Source organism: Sorex fumeus, unplaced genomic scaffold (genome assembly GCF_029834395.1).
Source record: "Sorex fumeus unplaced genomic scaffold, SorFum_2.1 ptg000033l, whole genome shotgun sequence".
In the NCBI taxonomy this organism is placed as follows: domain Eukaryota; kingdom Metazoa; phylum Chordata; class Mammalia; order Eulipotyphla; family Soricidae; genus Sorex; species Sorex fumeus.
The window spans coordinates 1,064,348-1,089,187 of record NW_026606090.1 but is presented as its reverse complement, the minus strand read 5'-3'; the positions used below and the strand labels follow the sequence as shown (position 1 = coordinate 1,089,187).

The window sequence follows — 24,840 nt, the reverse complement described above, 5'->3', positions numbered from 1 at the left end:
CGAACTTGGTCTTGTGCAAAGCAAATACCCTACGCAGTGGCCTCTCTCTCTGGCCCTGAAGGCCTTCTTTTCAACCTTTCTTCTTCAAGCACTTTATATATATATATTTATATATATTATATTATATTACATATTTATATATATTATATTATATATTATATGTAATATAATATATAATTTTAATTATATAATATTATATAATTTTATTTATAATATTTTATATTTATATTATATATTATATTATATTTTATAATATTTATAATATATAATTTTAATTATATAATATTATATAATATATTATATATATTTATATATATTTTTTTTCATCTGGCTTCACCCAAATTAGTCACGAAGATTAGGTTGATGGTTATAATTGTTTACATCAGTTTTTATTTAGATGAACTTTTACTAGCTTGCCTTCTGGATCCTGTATCTGTCTTGTTATATAGCACATTCCTTAACAGCCACTTCTGCTCCTAATCATTGTGCCTGAGATTGTGTTTTATCAACTCCTCCTCCCGAACCCCCAAGAGGTATTTTTTAAGATTCGGGACTGATTTTTGGCAGGAGGTGAGATCATGGCTTGGCCCTACCAAGCTTTGCCCAGGTGCTACTCCTACCTCTGTGCACAGGAAATTGCTCTTGACTACGTTGGACCTTGCAGTGTTGGGTTGGCAGCGTGACATGTCATCACCCCTGTACTGGCCCCTAGGCTTATTTATTTTTCAAATGTGAGTGCATTCATAACTAGTTATATATCACTATTTGTTTTAATAACCTGTATAAAAATATTTTGAAAATTTAGACATAGGTTCTTTTTTAAAGAATTATTTTTATTTATTTGATGGGCTGGAGCTATAGCACAGTGGTAGGGCGTTTGCCTTGCGCACAGCCAGCCTGGCCGAGCTGGGTTCAATTTCTCCACCCCTCTCGGAGAGCCCGGCAAGCTACCAAGAGTATCTCGCCCGCACAGCAAAGCCTGGCAAGCTACCCATGATATATTCAATATGTCAAACACAGTAACAAGTCTCACGATGGAGACATTACTGGGCCTGCTCGAACAAATCGATGAACAATGGGAGACAGTGCTGTCAGTGCAATTTATTTGATGGGTCATAGCCAGCTATGCTCGGGATTTACTCCTGGATGTGTTCTCAAGGGTCACTTCTGGGTGCTTGGGGCACTATTACGTGGTGCCAGGGATAGGACTGGGGCAGCTGTGTGCAAGGCAAGTGCCTTACCCACTCTATCTCTCCAATTCTAGACATCCATTTAATGATTGTGTATTCTCCTGCCTTCAAATCAAGGGTCTGTTAAATCTCAGAGCTTGTGGAAGTCAGCACAGTTCTTTGTAGCATGGAGTTTGGTGTTGTGGTAATGATCCCTTTTGGTAATCCAAATAGATAATGGATTTAAAAAAAAACAATCCAAAGAAGTGGATGACTGGGCTTTCTGAGCTGCTATGTCTCTGCACTTCTTTGTATGTGTGTGCACGCGTGCATGTGTGTGTGTGTGTGTGTGTGTGTGTGTGTGTGTGTGCTTCCTCTCTGCCAATTCTTCCTCCTACACCTGCTTTACTCAATGTAAAAATTCTGTCTCTTCATTCTGTTTTTCCTGTTCCCATTGTGTGTTTTTTTATTTTCCTTTGCTAAATGCTAGTGCCTTATTTCTCCGAACTTGTCCATAATCTGTGAGTTCACACGCTGTTGCCATTACATTATTTCTGTTTTCCTCTTAATATTCTCTGGCTTTGTGATATTCAGCAAAGCCTTTCATCATGGGCCCCGTTTCTGAAGTTGTGTTTCTTGAAGTCATAACCCACCACCTCCTGGGATTTATATATCCCTGCCAGTTCCTTTCCCCTGATCTTGTTTCTTCATTGCTGAGATAGAATGGATGAGATGAGTTTCATGTGAATGAATACACATCCCAGATCAGAATGTTGTCTATGAACATGGCTAAGTTAAGAGTGAAACATACTTCAAAATTACTTTTGAGTTTCCTCTTAGGTATGGTGCCCAATTTGAGTTGATAAACAAGCAAAATTTAAAAATAAATAAATAAATGCTCCTGACTTTAGAAACAAAGAGACTTAGTTTTGAAAATGTTGTTTTGGTCAGGTTTGGCTTTATTCACACCCAGTGTGCTCAGGACTTATTCCTGGGAATCCCAGGGACTGGAAGTCAAGGAAAAGTGTATTTAAATATTTGCTTCTGCCAGAGAAGCAGGAGGTCCAATCAGCTACTGTTGTTTAACACCATGAGGAAGTAAAATTCTAAAATGTGACATGCTACAAATCATAATGTACATGAGTGGGGAAGTGTTTATTTACTTGGCAAATACTTGATTCGCGTTCAGCTTTTCAGCTAAAAGTGCTGCCCCCATCAAATAACTTGGCTACTAGAAGACCTGAGCTTTAGTTGTCAGAATCTTTCATAACTTTCCAGATGCCCATGATCCAAGTCTCTCCTTTGCTTGGGTTTTCCCTGGATTCTAAGGGATTCTCAGGACCTGCCTTGTAGCTAGCTTTCTAAGCACTAAGGTAACTTTCTAAACACTAAGGTAAGCACAAAATAACTAAGGTGATGATGGGATATTTTAGCCAGGTCTCTGTAAAGATTGTAATACTTTCATGGCAAATCTTAAGTTTTTCTCATCTCAGATAAAAATGTTGTTTTGGGTGGGTTTGAATTTTGGTCATACCCAGCAGTGCTCAGGACTTATTCCTGGCTCTGCTCACAGGGATTAATCCTAGCAGGGCCGGAGTACCATATAGAATGCCAGGGATTGAACCCGAATCCTCTGCATGCAAGGCAAGCACTCTATTTGCTGGACTTAACATTCTAGCCCTCAGCTGAAAATATTTAGAATCAAGGAAGTCACTCCCTATTCAGAGCTTTTAGACAACCATTTTTTTATTTGCGATTTATCCTCCATGAATTTCCAAACATGATTTTGGGGATATTGACCAAAATGTATATAGCCACAAAGCGTGTCAATGAGGAGAGATGCAAAAGTTGACCAGAGATGAATTTTCTGCCCATTCTCCATGTCTGCTAATGGAGATTTTTATCCTTTGTGGTGGCTGCTGTCAGCAATGCCTCTGCCTATCTCTGAATAGGAGTGAGTTAATGGCAGCCCACAGAGCACATGGGCATAACTGATTATGTTATGTTCTGAAGATAGCATGTCCTAACTGCTGTCTCTACTAAGGTCTAAAGGGCCAAGGGCACCCTCATTAGGGTCTCTACCATCAGTGAGGGCACTGAAGCTCAGAAAGATTGTGGAGTTTGTCTGAAGCCTCACAGCTGTCAGTGGGAAAGCGTCAGTGGTAGAATGAAACCTGGATTGACTTGAAGGCCAGATTCTCCAGTTCCATCCACCCTGAGGGCACTTGGTGATGCCAGTTCCCGTGAGAAACTGATGGCTTGAAAAGAGTGTTTGTAAATTGAAAACAGTCTGCATTGCATGGGTCACCGTCATGGTCACGGTCCTCCCGTTGTTCATCGATTTGCTCGAGTGGGCCCAGTAACATCTCCATTGTGAGACTTGTTGTTACTGTGTTTGGCATATCGAATACATCACGGAAAGCTTGCCAGGCTTTGCCATGCAGGAGAGATACTCTCGGTAGCTTGCCAGGCCCTCCGAGAGGGGCGGAGGAATCAAACTCGGGTCGGCCATGTTGGCTGCGTGCAAGGCAAACGCCCTACCCACTGTGCTGTCACTCCAGCCCATTGCATGGGTGATGTTATTAAATATGTATTTGATGTATCAAAAAAAACCTAATGGATCAAAAAATATCATGATACTCTTTCTGGAGAAGTTTAAAAATAGGGTTGAAAGGGCCCAATGGACTGTGGTGGAAGGATACAGGCTCTTTGGTGGAAGGGTTTGATGAATTAAAAAATAGTCATAATTTGGGATGGTTTCCATATATTCCAAGACAAAATGAGAATAATGACTAGACAAAATATGTATGTGTGTGAGGTGCGATGGAGCCATAGTACAGCAGGTAGGGCTCTTGCCTTTCACACGACCAACACAGGGTCAATTATTCCCAGCATCACATATGGCCTTCCGAGCCCCACCAGGAATAATCCCCAAGTGCTGAGCCAGAAGTAAACCCTGGGCACTGCTGGGTGTGGCCCAAAAACCAAAAGAAAAAAAGGAAAAGAAAAGTAGGTTTCAAGAGCAGCAGGACAAAGATTTATGAGCACCTACTTATCACTGGATCCCAGTGAACAATTTTAGGATTTTGTCTGTAGTTAAAGCTTTTATCTGAGTCAGAAGAGAAGTCTTTCAGAGACTCCTAGTTTTAGCACATAAAAATTACTTCAAGAAGAGGAACTGTTGGTAATTCTAGAACACCTCCTAAACCTGTTCTAATCTGTCGTCCTTTACAACATCCCTTCCTGCTCACTCACAAACCTTTGCCCCTTTTTTCATGTCACAAATCAGCATGTAACTCAAGCTGCTGCCCCTCTTGAGGATTCACAGGGTCACTGTCAGCAGAGAGGGTGGCTGCCTCATCAGAACCACAGGAGGTTGATGTTATTTTTTTTTATCCTTTTGTACATGAGCAAATGGAGGCTTAGCGAGATTCCACGGATCTTGTCTTAGAGCGCTTAGCTAGTGAGTGGTCAAGCCAGAAATTAAATCCGAGCTTCTCTGGCTCCTAAATGTGTGTGCTTCCAGTGAGTCATACTCACTGATATTCTGAGCAGTTGGTTGATATTTAAAAGGCATGAACAAAGCCTCCCACCCAGAAGAACTTACCACTCACTTTCCCTGTGCTTTCGGTGCAAGTACAGGAGACACAATCCTTTGGAACTGTAGGCTTCACTCTCGCTAAGGCAATGACCGTTCTTTATCTTGTAAAAACTTTGAATGTATCATTCATGTTCGGCTTCATTTTTGTTGTTCATATAACAGAAAAACGCCTTCTGGTAGGCTCTGAGACCACTTTTTTTGTGTATATGTGGAGGATTCTGATTTACAACCCAGCAAATCTCACTCAGCATGATGGTGTTTGAAAAATTTATGCATTTTAGTTCACTTTCTGACATTACTCATCAGAGAGGACACCTGATACCTCATGGAAATGCCTGGGTCTCCTTAGACCACGCTCCACTCCAAATGGCTACCACAAGCCCAGCTCATTTCCTGTGCTTCTGACCCACAATTTCTAGGGGAATCGAAAGTTCCATGATCTCTCCCTGAGCTCTCACACAGCAGCCCCACACCTCAGCCATCCCCTGTGCTTCTGACCGTCAGATGGCAGATGAGAAATGGTCCAGGTATTCCTCCCCTGATCAAGACTAATGTGTCAGCTTTGCTCACAGAATTCAAGAAACCCATTTATTCACAATTTGACCAACTGACGATAAAGGTTTTTCTCCACCAACAAGTCAGAAGCAAGCTATGTGTAGAGTAAGGTATGGGGAAACGAACATGAAGCCTCCTTGTTGTTTTCATACATTCATTGCCCCCCAAATCTCCAGGCTTTTCCCTGTTCAGAAGTCCCCCAAAGCCTCTCTTGTGGGGGCTCTTTTGGAGTTTTCACTGCATAGACATGACTGCCCCATTGGCTGCTGACAGTTGAAGTCTTAACCTCCAGCCCTCAACCTCAAATCTGTGGTGGGACTCCAAAGTTTCAACCCTCTACTGTCCTGATTAGTTTTTCAAGTTACCGCTCTAAGGTGTTTTCCAAAAGCCACCTCATTTATAAAACAAGAACCACCTTTGTCCCTCGCAACACCTAGGATATGCCAAAGTTTGGGGAAGCTGTGAGTCAGGAACAATGAATGAGGTAAGACTACACACATGTGGTATATATATATATTTAGTCTTCTGGATAACAAAATGCATATATTTTTCTTATAAATAACGTCATATCAATCAGCAGTGGTTTAAATCAACAAACAGGGCCAGTGTTGATGCCTTGGTGGTTTAAGAGCTTAGGGCTGGCCTGATTCTATTCACTTGGTCTTTTTGAAAATTGTAATCATAGAACTGCTGCACACTGAGGCATCATGAGCTCTAAGCTGGAGGAATGTGTCCAAACCACGAGGGTGGCATTTTCGTACCAAAAATCCCCAAAGAGAATCTAATGAAGTGTCCAGACTTTTGCTTATGACTTCTACCAACACAGCAACATGTGGCTACATCTAGTCACAAAGGGGGCTGGGGAAATGGATATTTCCTTTTTTCCCCTTTTCTTTATCCTTGAAAAAGTATATTTTTGTATCTAAATAATATATATTATGCATATGTTATAAAATACACAAATATTTTATATGTATATTAAATATATTTAAAATGTACATGTATTCTACGTGCTTGTATGTGTGTATGTGTGTATATAATATATATATATGTATACACACTTTAAGTAACATGTTTCTACAGCTGACCCATCAAAATGCCCATAATCCTCCATCACTGTCCCTATGTCACCTCTTGTACAACCTTTCTCTCCACTTCTTTCTCCTCCGTTTGTTAATCAGTTTTGCAATACAAGGCCACGGGTCTGTCATTGTTTGATATTCTCTATTCCCTTGTTTCATTTCTCTATAGTTCACAGGTGAGTGAGATCATCCGATGTCTGTTCTCTCCCTGGTTTAATATTATTTCATTTGACATTATCATGTTGTAGTGAATTGCATGGTTTTCCTCTTTTCTTACAGCTCTATAATATCAGCTGTACTATACACCACAACTTACTCATCCATGCATCTGTCCTTGGATGCTTGGTTTATTTCCACAGAAAGTAAATATTTCTCTTTTTAATTTTTGTAATTGGATCACCATGAATTAATAAGTTATTTATGATTTAGTTTCAGGCATACAGTGTTCAAACACTAATCCCTTCACCAGTGTCCGTTGCCCTCCACCAATGTCCCATTTTGCTCCCCCACCCTCTCCCACCTGCCTCTATGGAATTTTTTTTCTATTCTTCTCTCCCCCACCCTCCTTTTAGGCATTGTGTTTCACAATACCATTACTGATAGGGTATCATGCATGTCATTTTACCCTCTTTTGGCACCTAGTCTTGGTCCAGAGTGACCACTTCCCTCTATCATTGTCATAGTCATCCCTTCCCTAACCTGTCTCAGCTCCCCCACCTACAACTTCCCCCCACCCCTGTATACACACAGGCTAGCTCCCAACTAAGGCCAGTTCTGCTTCTTGCTTCCATTGCCTTTAGGCATTAGTTAATCCTATACCACGTTTCTTTATATCTCACCTTTGAGGGATCATTCTGTGTCTGTCTCTCCTTTTCTGACTCATTTCACTCATCTGATACTCTCCAGATTCATCCATCTATCAGCAAATTGCATAACTTCATCTAGGGACTATATTTCTGTATGGATATGGACAAGGGATATGGGATATGAGCATAGCTTGGGGTTCTCCCATTCAGTGTTGCCTCACCCGTGTAAGTATGTCCGTGTTCATTTCAACAAGTACGCACATTTTCATTTTAACAACCCAACTAAGTTCAGAGATAGCAAGTAACATATTCTTTATTCTACAAAAGTTGGAAATCAGATAATCACATTTCAATGACTTCTCAAGGTCACATATCAGGGTTAGATTCTGGACTCTTAGCCTTAGTTTCCTCATTTCCACTAATTGGACACTGTTGATCTAGGAAAGGGCATGTAGGCGATTCATGTTTTGATTACAGTAGTTTTCAGGTCCTCTCCTTTGAACACAGAAAACTGCCAGGGCAGCCTGAGAGGACCAGATGGGCGTCAGAGCCCAACAGAGAGATGAAGCTGCCGGAAGAGGGAGTGGGGATGACATATATTGACCTGCTGCTTTGTTTGCTGGGAACAGGACTTTGAATCTGAATCTTGAGCTTAGCTTTTCTGTGTCATTCCTCCTATTTGGGGACAAGACTTTATAACTTTATAATTCATTTATTTTTCAATAAAAAATAAAAAGAAATACCCACTTTCTGTGGAAACAAACCAAACCTCCCAAGATCACATCTGATCACATCTTGGCCCTGTAGTTGTGGTGCCACTTCTTGGTTGCCTGAGTTCCAGTAGTGTCCCAAAGGATGTCATCATTATTGGTGGCTGTTCTCTGTGGTGGCCTGTTCCTCCCGTTTCATCCCAGAGCAGGTCACCTTTTTAGATGAGTGGGTTATTTCTGCATTCTCCTTGAAATCCATGAATCCTACCAAGGCCCCTCAGTATACAACACAAATGTTCAGGAACCTGAGTTCTGTGAAGGATGCTAAGAGCTGAGGCACTGAGACACTGGCCATGCCAGGAGGCAGCCACCTCACCTCCAATCCCCTCGACATTGTCTTCATGGCTCTGCAGCACAGTGTCTGCCTGCAGGCCTTTCTGTCATCCTTCTATAGTTCTCTTTCTCCTAAAGCACAGAGGGGATTGTAATTTTTATTAAGGCACCATCATTTACAAAGTTGTTCATAATAGAGCGTTCAACACCCATCCCACCTCCATTGTGACCTTCCCTCTGTCAGTGTCCCTGGTTCCCTTTCTGGCCCCCAGCCTGCATTCTTGGCAGGCACATTTTCAAGTTTAACTATTGTAGTTTGAGTCTCCTGCATGTAGTCCTATTGGTGCTGAGTTAGAATACATATTCCATACCTCTACATCACTGATATGCCCCAGGTTCCTTCCCCCAGGTACCTCCCGTCCACCTCTTCACTCCCTTTATTTATTATCTTCCTTGTCCTCATTTCTATAATCTATGTCCAGGGTAATCCCACTTAGATACCTTGCATTCCCTTGGCCTCTTATTCTATATACCACAGATAAATGAGAATATCAGGTATTTGTCCTTCTGACTTATTTCACTTAACATGATATCCTCCAGTTCCATCCAAGATGTAGCAAACTGCATGATTTCATTCTTCCTTGCAGATGCATGTATTCCCTTGTGTATGAGTGCACTTTACCTTCGTTATCCACTCATCCGGTTTTGGAAACCTGGGTTGATTCTATAACTTAGCTGTTGTGCTAAGTGCTACTATGAATAATGGTATGTGTTTGGGGGATAGGTATCAAGAAGTGAAATGACAGCTCTATTCTTATTTTCGTGGGAAATCTCTATATATTTTTCAAAGGGGTTGAACCATATAATATTCCCACCAACAGTGAATGAGAGTTCCTTTCTTACCATATCCCCGCCAACACAGATTGTTTCCAGTTTTGGGGTGGTTATTACTTTTTTTTGGCAATTGCCATTCTCATGGGTGTGAGATAATATCATATTGGTTTTTAACCTCTGCATCCATACAGCCTTACAAATAAGCATTCAATAGTGGAGAAGAAAAGAATTCCTTCTGTTGGATATTTGGTTTAAGGCTAAGCAAAATATTTTATTTATAGCTGCCCACTCTGTTAAAAACAGTTATTTAATGTGAGGACTCAAGGTTTTGCATAGTAAGCAGAATATTTTAGATGTAAAATTGGATTCAGTGTGTTTGGTCCTGTTCTCATTGTGAATGTTAGGTGTGACACTCTGGCAAAGCTCTTGTTAGCAAGTAGGGCACATTTGAATGTCAGATAGCCCCATTCATTCCCATTTTCCCTCTTCTGTGTTTTAACAATTGCTTCTCCTTTAATGGTGCGTGATATTTACTCAACATCACCCCAAAACTAAAAATATAAGAAAGATTACCCTAAAATTCTATGATGTTGCAAACTAATGAAAGATTAATAAAAAGGGAAAGTGAAAGATTATATAAATACCATCTATTATATAACTATAACTATAAAATATAAATATAAGTACAATCTCTCATTTATAGTCCCCAGACATTGTTTTCCTCCTGTAAATAATATTTACTATTAATTTCTAGAGCTTTCATTCAGAGACAGTTGATGCACACACAGATACTCTTCCCATTAACAGAACTGATCCTTTCAGTCCTAAGATTTTTGTCAGAGTTAATTGTTCTTTCTTTTGGGAAGTGTGCAAACTGATTCTGAATCAATTTCTTCTGTCATGTGAAGCATTTTACTTAAGGGATTTTTTCTTGTTGTTATACTTGGTAGAAGGTAATGGTTTAACTTTTTTCCAGATGACTACTTACATGTCCCCAAATAATCTTTCAATAACCAGATTTTCCTGTGCATGATTGGATATTCTGCTTTTTTAATGAAAAGACATTCCCAGCATAGAAGGCCTGTTTTGGATAGGCTGTTCTGTTCCATTGTTCTCATAATTATTGTATATGCTAATCTACATGGTTTTTATTAATTAATTTAATAATTTATTGTGACTGCTTCTCCCTTATTACTGTTGCTTTCCAGAATAGTCCTGACTTTTTAAAATGAGTATTTCCTTTCTTAGCAAATTCATAATTAAAATTTTTTTATATGCTGGGTATGCTCTTATTATAAAATTTTTGGTAAATTTTTATTGAAGTGTCATTGCGTTACAACATATAGGCTTTAGACTTTAGGTATGCATTACTGTAAGTCAACATCTATATGTGTTTATGTGTGCTTGTGTATATTGTAAATGTGTATACATATATACACATAACTTAGTCCTGCCACTCAAAGTCCAAATCTATCCTTCACCATACAATTCACCCTTTTTAGCCTTCACATTTTTTCCCTAACATTCTGGTAACCACCACTCATTGACCTTTGTATCTGGAAGATTATTTTTTATTTTATGTAGCTTATTAATTTGTTGGTTTCTCTATATATCACATGGGTGAAGTCATAGAGGGTTTGACTTTCTCTTTCTGATTTTACTTCATCCCAGTAAACATAATAGGTGCATCCATGTTATTGCAAATCACAGGAATTCACCTTTTTAAAAATAGGTTAATAGTATTCCTGTGTTATATGTACCATATCAATCAAAACACTGATTCAAAGGGATGAATGCTCCCTATCTCAACTGCATTATTTACAATCGGTTTAATCCCTAATACCACATATAGCCCCCATATAGTCATACCACCAGAAGTGACTCCTGAGCCCTGAGGACCACTAGGTGTATCCCCCGTCTCAGATTCAGTAAGCAAGAGCTATAAACAACTGAGGCTGCCCATTGAGAGCTGATTGGAGATACTTATTCACAGTACATGCCGAAGCACTGGTTTTGTGCCCTGAACGGATAGAAGAGGCTGGGCTCTGGGTACCAGGGTACCTTTCACTCAGGATCTGACTGTGCAGAGGCCCTTGCAGCAGCGGGTCCCTCCTCTTGAACTCATCCTGTGAAACTTCATCCTGTGGAGCCTCTCACTGCCAACTCATCCTGAGCAATGAGCCTAAAGTAGATTATGTTCAGGATTTCTGGGTAGATATCAAGCAGCTGCACTAGGCAGTTCAAACTAATGGTGAGGGCATGCTTATTGTTATGCCCATGGTGTGCTTTAGAGATCTGCAGAAGACCAGGAACTGCAGGTCTAGAAAGAAAGCAAATTCAACTGCTACACTTTTTTTTATTAGTGAAACACCATGAGGTACAGTTGTAGACTTAAAATTTTTGTGTTTGGGCTTCAATTATACAATGATCAAGTAGCCATCCTTCCACCAGTCCCCATTTTCCACCACTACAGATCCCAGTATCCCTCCCACCCCCCCATCCCTCCTGTCCCACCCTGCCTCTGTGGCAGGGCATTCCCTTTTGTTCTCTCTCTCCTTTTGGGTGCTGTGGTTAGCAAAAGAGGCACTGAGTGGCAATCATGTTTGGTCTATAGTCTACTTTCAGCATGCATCTCCCATCCTGGGAGGATCCTCCCAACACCCTTTATTTGGTGCTCCCTTCTTTATCTGAGCTGCCTTTTCCCCTAGCATGTGTGGCTGGCCTCCAAACCATGGAGTAAATCTCCTGGTAATTATCTCGGCTATTCTTGGGTATTAATCTCCTATTTTGTTACTTTATGTTCCCCAGATGAATGCAATCTTTCTATGTCTGTCCCTCTCTTTCTGACTCATTTCACTTAGCATGATACTTTCCATGTAGTACCACTTGTATGTAACTTTCATGACTTCATCTTTTCTAACAGCTACATAGTACTCCATTGTGTAGATGTACCAAAGTTTCTTTAACCAGTCATCTGTTCTCGGGCACTCAGGTTTTTTCCAGATTTTGGCTATTGTAAACAGTGTTGCAATGGACAAACAAGTGCAGATGTCACTTCGACTATACTTCTTTGCCTCTTCGGGATATATTCCCAGGAGTGGTATTGTTGGGTTAAATGGGAGCTCAATTTCTAATTTTTTGGAGTGGAGAGTCGTTCATACTGTTTTCCAAAAGGGCTGAACCATTAACTGCTACACTTTTGCTCTGCAATCTTTTTCTTTTCTCTTTCTTTTTTTCTTTTTTTGCTTTTTGGGTCACACCCGGTAATGCACAGGGGTTATTCCTGGCTCATGCACTCAGGAATTACACCAGGCAGTGCTCGGGAGACCATATGGGATGCTGGGAATCAAACCCAGGTTGGCCGCATGCAAGACAAACGCCCTACCCACTGTGCTATCACTCCAGTCCCAATCTTTGTTTTCTTAAGGAAGGGAAAACAGGCTGTTTTATGATCAGAAAGAAAAGTGAGCATAGAGATGTGTTGATAGTTGCCCATCTGATTGCTCCAGCTCCCCCCTTTCTGAGCTCAAAACAGACCATATCAGCCATCGATCATGTGGGATGCATTGGGAATGTTTGGGATATTCATACTTGGCAGGAAGTGAGTTGCATGCTGGTGATGCTCTGAATATTTGCAGTTCTTCTGTAGAATAGGAACAGACCTCTGTATCCTAAGTATTGTTTCACCATTTGTCATTGGCATCCCTCCCTCTTGACCCCTAACACACCAGTTTCATTTCTTCCTCCTTCAGCCAGCTGTGACCTTCCCATTGTCCTCCATGCGTGGGAAGACTTGGCCTGCTCAGTGCTTGGCACTGAGTCCTGTTCTGTTCACTTTGTCTAATTCTTCCCCCTGGGTCTCACAGAACTATCCAAAGACTGATGCCTTCCAATTCCATTCTGAGAGGCCAGACCTCTCCCAGACTGACGTGTGCATCTGCCCACTTGGCATCGTCTCCCAGGAGGAAGGCCAGACTGGGGCCTGCTCTCTCCTCCCCCAAGCCCTCCTCCACCTGCCCATTGTTTTCAGGAAACAGTACTAGTCAGCCCCAGGGGTTTTCAACAGCAGAGACTCAATGCCTGGACATTCTCTAGATCACTCTCACATGCAGACAGTCAACATTTTCTAAAAAGAAATAGATACACCCAGTTGTCAGTGTCTCCACCATCTCCATTCCTACTGCCTGCACCCCTCAGCAGTGACTATCATGAGGCTATCAGTTGAAACTTCCTATCTTTCCCCCTCTATCCACTGGTTTCTCTGGAGCAGAATGAGCAAGCCCTCACAACCATCCATCAGATCTCATCTTCCTCCAGTCTTTGTATATGTGGTTGGCCTTGATCCCCACTGCCCTGGGGATGAATCCAGTCCTGCTGCCACAGCTTATAAGATCCAGCACTTCTGTTCTGTTCCGTGTCTCTTCAATCCCTTCTCTTTTCCCTCTGCCCTAGAACATCACATTTTCACCACTCTGATGTGTCTTTATTTGCCTTCAGCATGCCTTAAGGGGACTTGATGCCCATGGCCTTTCCCCAGGCTCTTTCATTGGCATGGACAGTTCCCCCGTGGCACTCTGTTCTCCTTTGGATCCCAAGCTCATCTTCAATGGACTTCCGCAGATGTCTTCCTGGTCACCTACCACTTCCACTTGATTCCTTTCTCGCCATGATTATTAATTCACTCGCTTGAATGCACAGACCCTCTGTTCACTGTACATCTTGCCCTGGTACACAGCACTGTGCCTGTTACTGAGTGTTCAGTAGACTGCAAGTTCGGTAAGGTAACAGACAACTGGAGAAGCAACAGTAGAAGATGGGGAGGATGTATGTGGAAGGGAGAAGAAAGCACTTTCCCCCTTTAGCAATGAAATATATGGTGTGATCAAAATCAAAACCAGAAAGGAAGATCTTTTTCAGATTTTGATCAAACCCTGGTGAGCAAAAAGCAGCTGGAGGGCCAGAAGAATTTTCTGGGGACGTCACTAAAGGAGAAAGTTGCTGGGTCTTTATGAAGAATTGCACGTGAAGACTGCCTCCGGCGCCAAGCTTCTAAGAAACTGTCTTCTCTCCACACATGAAGAATGCCCTCGGTGGCACTTCTCTCGCTTTTTTTACTTTGCATTGTTCAGCTTCCAGGGTGGTTGTAATGAACATTAGGACCTACGTCGTAAAGGAGGGTAGTTGGAATAAATAAGAAGTGACAGGCTAGCTCATTAAAGAAACATTTATTATTGTCTCCTAGGTTTACATTTATTACTAATCAACTCGGCTTGCCTTTTCCTCCTGCCCTCATGGAGCCTCAGAAAAAGGCGGGGTGATGGTCTGATCAATAACGCCTTCTTATCCTCTGGGAAAGAAGAGTCCAATGTCCACATTGGCAACACCGTGGCATGAAAGGGGGAGCTTTGCCATCTGCTCGGGGCATAGGCAACCTTCTGAAGGAGGTGATGATGAGTTGGGGGAGTGATTTTGCTGGGTGGAAAGACTTTCCAGCTCATAGGAAGCACAAAGACACAAAGAAGAGATGGCCAGGAGAGCATAGACTGCAGAGGAAGTGGAGATTGGACATCGGGAGACAGACAGAGGGGGTAACAGGAGGAGAGCCCACCCATCCCCCCAAGAACTGCAGGCTGTTCCTTTCCAGTGCACAAATGAAAATGAAGCACAGATGGGCCAGAGTGACAGTACAGTGGGGAGGGCATTTGCCTTTCATTTGTTCCATCTAGATTCAATCCCTGGCATCCTGTTTGGTATCCCCACACATGACCAGGAGTAACTCCTGAGTACAGAGCTAGGAGTAACCCCTGAGCATTGCCGGGTATGACCCAAAATCCAAAAATTATAAAACAAAACAGCAAAATAACAAAAAGGGGGAAAAAAAGAAAATGAAGCACAGAGACCTCAGGTTTGATCCCTGGCACTGCAGATGGTTGCCTAAGTCCTGCCAGAAGTGAGCTCTGAGTATAAGCCAGGACTAAGGACCACCAATAAGCCCAAGCTCTCCTGAAAGCCTCCCAGCACCACCCCAAATATTTCTTTAGCCAACTTAAACTGCTTTATTTACGATCTATTTCTATACTGGAAACTGGAAAAGTATATGTTTTATTTTCCATAGTATTTATCAAAGTATGTTAAGGCCACTGGATGAAAAGTTGCCCGAAAAGGGCACCCCTAAAGGCATTAGGTAGGGAGCTCAAGCGATAGCACAGAGAGAAGGGCTTTTGCTTTGCACGCAGCCAACCTGTGTTCGATTCCCAGCACCCGTATGGTCCCCCAAGCACCACCCACAGTAATTCCTGATGCAAGAGCCGGGAGTAACCCCTGTGCATCACTGGGTGTGATTCAAAAAGCAAATATAGATAGATAGATAGATAGATAGATAGATAGATAGATAGATAGATAGATAAAGGCATTAGGTAAACAATAACTTAATTTGTCAGCATGTCGATATGCCCATGATGACATTCTCTGGAGTCTCATCTTCTTGATGCTCCAGAAAGAAAGGGCAGTTATTGCCCCGATTTCCTGTCCTGGCAGAGGAGCACTGAAGGCGCAAGCACTTTGGATCCTCGCCTGGCACATCACTAGGAACTACTGATAAATGAACACAGAATGGGAATTTCCAACCTGTGGGAAAGGGGGCAAGCTGGGTGGGGGTGGCTGGGGTGATGACTCTTTCTGACCCCAAAGAGGAGAGGGCAGCAGTTCTGACCATAGTGGACACCTCTGCCCACCGCCCTTTGCCGCTCGCCTCCAGGCTGCTTCTCTCTCGAGCTGTCCACTGCAGCTGGCCCTGTACTCAGAGGCCAAGAAGATGCCACTTTGGTGGCGGGGGAGTGCTCTTGGCACTCCGGGCGAGCAGATCTATCCTCTGACCCCCAGCTTTCCTGCATCTTGGCTCCCGTTGTTTCCTGACTCTTGATGCCAGGAGCCCCCACGAGTCCCGGTGGCAGTCAGGAATGGCACATTTGCAAATGTTTCGAGTCCCACAGGATCCTGTGCGCTTGTTTATACCAAAGCCAGGGCAGAAGCAACAGGGGCAAATGTTTTCTGGTTGTCCCCTCCCCAACCCGCTTTCTCTCATTCTCTCTCATTTAACTCCTTTTCCTTTCTTTTTAAGAAAAACTCTGGGTGTTTTCTTTTTGTTTCTTTTGTTGTTGTTCTTTTTTTTTTTTGTCATGCTATAAAGATGGGACACTCATTAGCAGAAAGGAATCTGTATTCAAGAAAGGTTGGAATAATCGCAGAGAAGTCACAGGGAGACCACAAGAGAGAGAGAGAATCGGGTAGTAGCAGGAAGGCAAGAAGTGTTTCTTGCCCCTTCTTCTAAGGTCTGTTGCGATTTTCTCTTCAAAGCCAAAATAAAATGTCTCTGTCAGGATGCTCGTGTGTGGTTGCATTATAGGGCAGAGCTGATTGCAAAGGCACCCTAAATAGATTGCGCTGAGACTAAAGTTACAAGTGTCTCAGGTTTTTTTATTCAGACCCTGAATCAAAAGAACCACTTGTAAGAGTGCACACCCATTCTCACTTCCTTTAAGGGGTGGAGGGTGGGGAGAGGTGAGAGAGGAGGCCAGTGGTGGAGGGAGTACATACCTAATGGGTCCCAGCCCCTTGCTTTCTAATTCTAGTATGATGACACAGAAGCAGGCCCTCCCTTGTTGCAAGATTTCTATGTTGGACAATGTCAAGGTCCCCTTTGGTGCCCAGAGCATCACCTAAAAGCCAGGTGTTCCCCCCACCCACCCCCCAAGCCCCCTACCCCTGCTAGCCTTTCCCAGGGGATAAATAGCCTTGAGCTTTCCATGCCTCCTGAAAGTCACCTGGGAATGTATTTGCAGAGAATCTACACTGATGCTTGTGGAGCATTCATGCCATACTGAAGCTGACTTTCTACTTTATTTTTTCAGTTGTTCATGGTGGACAATGGAGCAGATGACTGGAGAATAGCCATGACTTATGAGCGTATTTTCTTCATCTGCTTGGAAATACTGGTGTGTGCTATTCATCCCATACCTGGGAATTATACGTTCACATGGACAGCCCGGCTTGCCTTCTCCTATGCCCCATCCACAACCACCGCTGATGTGGATATTATTTTATCTATACCAATGTTCTTAAGACTCTATCTGATTGCCAGAGTCATGCTTTTACATAGCAAACTTTTCACTGATGCCTCCTCTAGAAGCATTGGAGCACTTAATAAGATAAACTTCAATACCCGTTTTGTTATGAAGACATTAATGACTATATGCCCGGGAACTGTGCTCTTGGTTTTCAGTATCTCCTTATGGATAATTGCCGCCTGGACTGTCAGAGCCTGTGAAAGGTAAGTTTATTTCTTTTCCTGAGAACCTCCTTTGTCACTGGGGTGCCTAGAAAGTGGGGGGGAGGAATGTGTTTTTAGAGAGACTTCTTCTGGGCTTCCTGCAAAAGAGGGTGACAAAGCTTTGTTGAAGATGGTTGCATGCAGCTATTTCATGACAATGAGGTAAATTTTCTTCAGGTGTACTCATTTTTCAGTCAAGGGCTTCCCCCAACAAATCATTGTCAAGATTTGGAGATGGACAAATTACAGAGGAGAGATGTTTATCGGAAATATTTTCGCATCGTGCCAGTACGAAATTCATTCTGTGTTGTTTGTAAATGGTGTTGGTGGTGATTGAAAAATACAGTGGAAAAGGAGTGATGCAAGAAGGTTGGAGCTATCGGGACGGTTTTAAGTGTTCTCTGTAATACCTGTTGATGCCCTTTCATGTGATGACTGGAACAGGTAGAAGTGCTCTCAGCAAAGCGTGAGAAGGAGCCAAGTGTGAATTTGTCTATTGTCTGGAGTGATTTGATGATCTCCAGAGCTGCTCAGTGAGACTCATTGGATCAGCGATACTGTCAATGGTGTTAAACTGGCTCTCTAACAAACAACAACAAAATACGCTTACTACAGAAATGGGAGGAACTTTGTCCTAATGGAGGAGGTTGTGTGACTTCGGGTTAGAAAATTCAAGTTGAAATAAGCAATCCTCAGGAATTATTTTGAAGTTGCTAAAATTTCAGGTAGGCAGATGTTGGTCTCTATACTATGTTTTGCGGGGAGCATGGGGTGAGACATACTAAGTGATGCTCGGAGACCCTGGGGGCCAATTCTGCTGGTATTTGTGTTAGTAGTCAGGCCCAGCAGTTCTGGGGACCATGCCATGGTGGGGATCAAACTCAGGGCCTCTCTTCTTACTTAGTTTTTGAAAGTCAAAGTTATATGTGCATGCCATGTGTTGAAGTGAAATATGAGAATTGTTGCAAAGAACTAGTGAACCCCTGACCTCTCTCCACACCCACTTTATAGAAGCAATAACTTAAAATTCACTTAGCCTTTCCTTTGGTAATTACTTTCCATATTTCTAAATGGAATTGTGTGCATTGCTATTTCTAGGTTTTCTTTATCTAGTGTTTATTGAAGTTGGGCTTTCAGGTGCCCCCCCTCACTTGCTCCTACATACCCCTCTCTGCCTTTATCCACCCCAAACTAATTTCAGTTCTTTCAATATGTTGTATAACCACCAATAATTCCTGCCTATGACTATGATGACTGAAAGAATCAACAGGAATATGACAGTGACATGACAGTGAATACAGGGGAATTCTAGATCAGCAGTGAGGAAAGATCCAGAAGCAACCAGGTGGGAACTGACAATCAACCATGGGAGATAATGGTTGAGTTTTGAAGGTGCAACTGCTCAAATGCTCTCTCAAAGCACTCTATACCTAGATTTCCTCTCTGTTCTGTGGGACTGATAATTGTCTTTGGTCAACCCAGCAGGAATCTAGAAGGTAAAAACTGCATTTTTACAGCACATCATCATTATTTTGCCTTCCCTGCATACCTTGAATTTTTTTTTAATTAACAATTGCCTTTCTTGATTTGCTTAGTTTGCTCTGACTTCTCCACATTACAGAAATGATCTTTTGCTTCATGTTTACTCTGTTAAGAAATCTGACCATTTCACTTTGAAGAAATCATTCTTGGAGCTTTCTTTCTGCCTCTCCATCATGGTGGGGATTTCTGTTGTCTGTGTGGTTTGATGAATATCCTTCTCTGAGTCCATTTTCTCCCTCTTTATGGCATCCCTCCCTCACGATGCATCTGCTGGTGGCTCCAGGAAAAGGGAAAGAACAAGAAAGGAGAAAGAGTTGGTTTTTTGTTTTTGTTTTTAACCCATGCAGACTTGAATTCTTTTATCCTCATATTAGTCATGGGATTGGACAGAAAACTTTGAATTGGAAATCATTTTCCCCAGAAGATTTAAAGCTTCATTTTCTTCTTACAACCAGTATGCAGCTTCTGGAAATTTCTCTCTCTCTCTCTCTCTCTCTCTCTCTCTCTCTCTCTCTCTCTCTCTCTCTCTCTCCCTCTCTCTCTTCTTGTTTATTTGCATGTTTCTGGCAGTTTTTAGCTTCAAAATTCTGAATTATGTACAGATGTCTCTTGGTATGAGTCTATTTTAATCCAGTGTTCAGGGCGATTTAGAAAACCTTTTTAATTTGAAGATGCTTCTTGAATTAATTAACTTTTTGTTGTTGTTGTTCCTATTTCTCATTGTGTGCCCACTAACCCACCTAGAGTCATTTTCTTGTTTTATTTCTGTGTTATTTTTCCATTATTTCTGCTCAACACATAAAAGATAACTTCAGTTCAATCTTTCAAACTCCCCATGGAAATCACACTTATTGACCGTGTTTTAATTCCTAATGGTTCATTTTTTATCATTATTTGACCAGTTTTAAAAATAATATCTGGCTGAAGAGTTGATACAGGGGTCAAAGCACCTGCCTTGCATGTGGCTGGCCACTGTTGGATCCCCTCCGCCACATAAGGTCCCTCAAGCACCACCAGAAGTGACCCCTAAGCACAGAGCCAGAAGTAAACCACCCCTCCCTAAAGAAATAAATGTAAGAAATAAAAGTAAACATAGCATCATATTTGACTTTTGTAGCTATTGCTATTTTACTTTTCCCAAGATGTTCATGCTAATTTTTAAAACTTTATATTCTTTGTGTGTCTTTCATTTCCTCAAAGATTCATTTTTCTGTTTTGGTTCCTGATTATTTTTAAAGCTTCGTTCCTGGTAGTAGTCTTGGCTCCCACTGATGAGTGAGGCACTAAAGAGCATATTGGAAGCTTCTGTACTCGCCTAGAACTCAGGACGTGTGGGGCTCAGTAGAGGGAGACTAGGGGAACCTGGAGATGGGCAGCATACGACGCTGCCTTCAGTCTCTCTACATGGTTGGTCTGCTCTGGATCATCCACTGGCCAATGGGAAATCTGTTCTGCTTTCCACTGGGTTGGTCCGAGCCTGAGTGAGAACTTTCTGGAAATAAAAGGACAGGCCAAAGATGAGGTATCAAGAGTAAATATATTTTGTTAATTTCCCTCATTGCCATGCACTGGCCGAATTTCTGAGATGTCCCTGCAGTCAGCCCTACAGACTTCCAACTTCCAGACAAGAACCTTCTAGATTCTTGCTGGGTTGGCCAAAGAAAATTAATTATAGTCCCACAGAACAGAGAGGAAATCTACGTGTCTGAGTGCTTTGAGGGAGCATTTTGGCAGTTGCACCTTCAAAACTCAACTGTTATCTCCCCTAGTTGATTGTCAGTTCCCACCTGGTTGCTTCTGAATCTTTCCTCACTGCTGATCTAGAATCCCCCTGTATTCATTCACTGTCATGTCATTGTCATTTGTTCCTGTTGATTCTTTCAGTTTTTTTCTGCATTTGTATGGTCTATTTTGTATTAATTTGACTTTTGGGGGGGGAGCACACCTGCCAGTGCTCAGGGATCACTTCTGACTCTGCATCCTGGGATCACTCCTGGAGGTTCTTGGGAAACTATATTGGGTACTGGGGATTGAACCCAGGTTGGCCGCATGTCAGGCAAATTCTCATTCTCTGTCTTATCACTGCAGCCCTTTTTGTTTGTACTAAGATTATAATCCCACAAGCAAAAAGTGAAAAGATAACAATTACTTGAAGGAAGGAAAGCCCCAAGATCTTCTGTTTGCTGAGCCCACTGACTTTTCCCACCAAAAAAAAAAAAAAAAAAAAAAAAAGCTGTGGCTGCTGGTTTTTATATCATATATCTGAACCTTATTTTTTCTTCATTTTTAGATTTTCTCTATATAAATATGGCATTTAAGGGATTAAGTTTTCTTTTTAAAGTAAGGTAGTCTCCTTATGGTGATGCTTGTTTCCTAGCAATCGTGGTATTTTTGAGGTTTCTGATATTTTCTGGAGCAGATGCACCTATAAAATTTGGAGAATAAATATGGAAGACCTTAGTTGGTATACTTATTTCACTTACGAACATGACTCTTAAGACTTAGGTCTAGCAACCTAGGGGTAAGGGCAGAAACCATGTTTAACTAGACATCACCTGTATGGGGGTCCTTAATCTCTCTGCTCTCCAGGGCCAAGGAACTAAAATAGCTTCAGAATTGTGCACATGCCATGCATGTAATTTTTAAAACTGGTACATCTTCCATTTTAACCCCTTTGTCGCTAAGTGCAGAAAGCTAAGGCAAGCTTTTCTGAAACAAGCAAAGTTGAATGGCCTTCAGTTGACATCAGATGTTGGTGGGGAATCATCTGGATTCTTATTCATGCGTTAGGAAAAAAAAACCTCTTCTTTTCCCAGATATAAGCACTAAAGCGTGGGAGTTGCCTGTTTCTTATCAAGGATGAGCTCGTGGACAGCAGGTACATGGAAAAATCTCAGTGTGGCGAGGAAGGGAATGACTAGACCGGATGTATACTGGCCTTTCACCCCAGTTGCATGTGCCACTGAGGGGCTGAGATACTGCTGCCTTTTACTTCCCTGCTTCATTTGCAAACCCAAATGGGGTGATGAGCTTTTTTCCTCTGGTGGCGATGGTGGTGGTGGTTGGGAGCAGGGGTGGTGGGTAGGGCAGGGTGTCACATTTGAACATGATAGAAGGAAAAAAAAAAACCCATTCATCAGCATTTTAATAGCTGATTTCCCACATTGTGCTTTCCACTAAACTTCCCACTTTGCTGCAGAGAATTCCCAGATTGTGACCTTGATGTCTCCTGAATCTTATACTTCCTGAACTGTTTTCTAGCTGTTGTCTTCTGTCCTTCTTCACCCCTTTCCCTTCCAGCTTCTCCCCTACCCCTCCTTCTGCCCTTCCTTCCCTTCTCCTCCCCTCCCTCTCTTCTTCCTTCCTCAGCCCTCTCCCCTTTGCTTCCCCATCACTCCTCTCCCATCCCCCCTGCCCCTTCTCCCCTCCCCTCCTTCTCACCTGCTTTTCTGCTTCATTGAATGGCAGAGGGAAGCAGAGTGGCAAGTGTCTGACCTTATTGAGGGCCCCTCATTTTTCAGCACAGCTCTCCGGGCACAGACCAGTATGCCTTCTTCCTCTGGTTCTTCTCTGGCTTCAGTGAAGGGGAAATTCAGGCTAAGAGCTCAATTTCCTCTCCTCCAGCATCTGGGAGGTGTGGCTAGGAACTGTGAGACAAGCTCTTGCTCTTTAATCAGATGTAGGCCATGGAGGGGTGGCCTGGGGCTGGGGAGCGACTTAAAAATTTTTTTCTTTGCTTTTTGGGTCACACTATTGATGCTCAGGGGTTACTCCTGGCTCATGCACTCAGGAATTACTCCTGGCGGTGCTCAGGGGACCATTTGGAATGCTGGAAATCAAATCCAGATTGACTGTGTGCAAGGCAAACACCCTACCTGCTGTGCTATCGCTCCAGCACCATCTTCAGAATCATTTAAGTATGAGTGGTCTCAGCTCTACTGTCCTGAAAATGGGGTATTGCCCCATTGGGCCTTTCGCCTTTTCAGGCTCTCTTGATTTGGTAGAGATTAACTGGCTCATTGGGCCCCAGGTGAGTTTCTCTAAACTGTTTCCGGAGGAAGGCAGGTCTGGAAGAAGTAGAATAGTACTAAGTTATGCAAAAGGAAGCCTGTAGCTTTGTTTCTGTGGTTGGTTTTGTTTTCCTAACACATGGATATGAATCCAGATGATTCCGCAGGAGTGATCCCTGAGCACAGTGCCAGGAGTAAGCCCTGAGCACAGCTAGGTATGGCCTCCCAGAAGAAAACAAAGCAAAAATGAAAATTAAGTATGAAAGACAGTTTTCTAAAAGCGTTTGAGGTCTCCTATTTACTTGCTTCATTTCAATCAGTTTCATGGTTTTCATTGACCCATATTTTTTCTCTTAAAAACAAGTTACCAATAGTTTATCGCATTATATATTTTCAGTGATCTGTAACACAATTTCTGAAATGTCTTTGAAATAACCAAATCATGCTGTGTAATTAAAAAAAAGATGAACTGTAGCAATGCCATCCAAAAGATTTACTTTTTCTTTGATTCATTCCTTTTTTTTCCTGGTTTTTGGGGCACATTTGGCAGTGCTCAAGGTTTACTCCTGGCTCTGCCCTCAGGAATCATTCCTTGCAGTCCTCAGGGGACCCTATGCACTACCCAGGGCTCTAACCCAGATTGGCTATGTGCAGAGCACATGTCTACCCACTGTCCTCTTTCTCTAGCCCTTAATTTTTCTTTTTTAATTGTTGTGGCAACCGTGCTCAGAAGGCAGGCAAAGCAGGCTAGAACCCAGAGCCTCACTCATAGATTGGTTATGTCTTCTGACCACAGTGTCAGGAAGGAAATGCTGGGTGAAGCTCTTGCAACAGGAGAATAGCCCATTCGTTACCAGACAGGTTTTCTTGAATCTGAGCCTTGAAAATGATCTTAGCTCTCTAGTGAGGCCAAATGAATATGCTTGCCCCTGAGCACCAGTAAGTCTAAATCTAGACTTGTCCTAATTTACCTTTAGGAAATTGATTCAGTTCTTTTAGAACTGGGTATGAATCCTCACCTGGAACCAACTTCCTGTGGAGTTGAATTTGAAGGGTACATGGTGACTGTTCACTTTCAATACAGGGCACATCTGTGGATTACTGAGAGGCTCTGAGTTCAACGGTCTCATTTCAAAGAGTGAGAGATGATCATTTGCTCTGTTTTTATTCTTAGTATTCATGGAGGATAATGGGTGGGGGGTGACATGAACCCTGCAGCTAGCTCAGTGGAAATAAACATGGGTGAAGTCTCAAGGTGGATCCCTGGAACCAAAAATAGCCCTGAGCACTGCTCGGTGTGGCCCCTTCCAAAAAAATAAGCAGGCTGGATAGTACAGTGGGTAGGGTACTTGCCTCCCATGTGGATGACCTTGGTTCAATCCCCAGCAACTCATATGAGTCCCTAAGCCCCACCAGAAGTGATTCCTGAGTGCAGAGCTAGGAGTAAGCCCTGAGCACAGCTGTGTGTGTCCCCAACCCCCTGAAAAAGTAGTTCTTCAGGGAGCTGAAGAAAAGTGTATGAAAGTTATGGTGCCTGCTCCATTAACATCTGTTATCTGTTAGATCCCAGCACCATGTTTGTTCCCCTGAGCACAGTAAGGGGTCACTCCTGAGCATGGCCAGGGGTCATTCCTGAGCACAGAGCCAGGAATAGTCTTCAAGCACCTCCGGGTATGGCTCAAGAACCAAATAAAGGATCGGAAAAATAGTACAGTGGGTCGGGTGCTTATCTTGCACAGTCTACCTGGGTTTCATCCCTCAAGCACCACCCGGAGTGATTCCTGAACACAGAGCCAGGAATAACCCCCTTAGCATCATAGGGTGTGGCCCCAAACCAACCCAAATCAAAAAGAAACAAACACAAAGAAC

At 42.5% G+C, this 24,840-nt stretch overlaps 1 protein-coding gene across 2 annotated transcripts in view; it reads left to right on the top strand.

The window, feature by feature from the left end:
• The window catches only part of KCNN2 (potassium calcium-activated channel subfamily N member 2), a 373,511-nt gene that overhangs the window by 260,723 nt on the left and 87,948 nt on the right, over nt 1-24,840 (top strand). For both annotated transcript variants that reach the window (XM_056116709.1, XM_056116710.1), the window contains one exon: nt 17,001-17,419. In XM_056116709.1, coding sequence (XP_055972684.1) covers nt 17,001-17,419 — 419 coding nt within the window. The remainder of the gene's footprint in view (nt 1-17,000; nt 17,420-24,840) is intronic.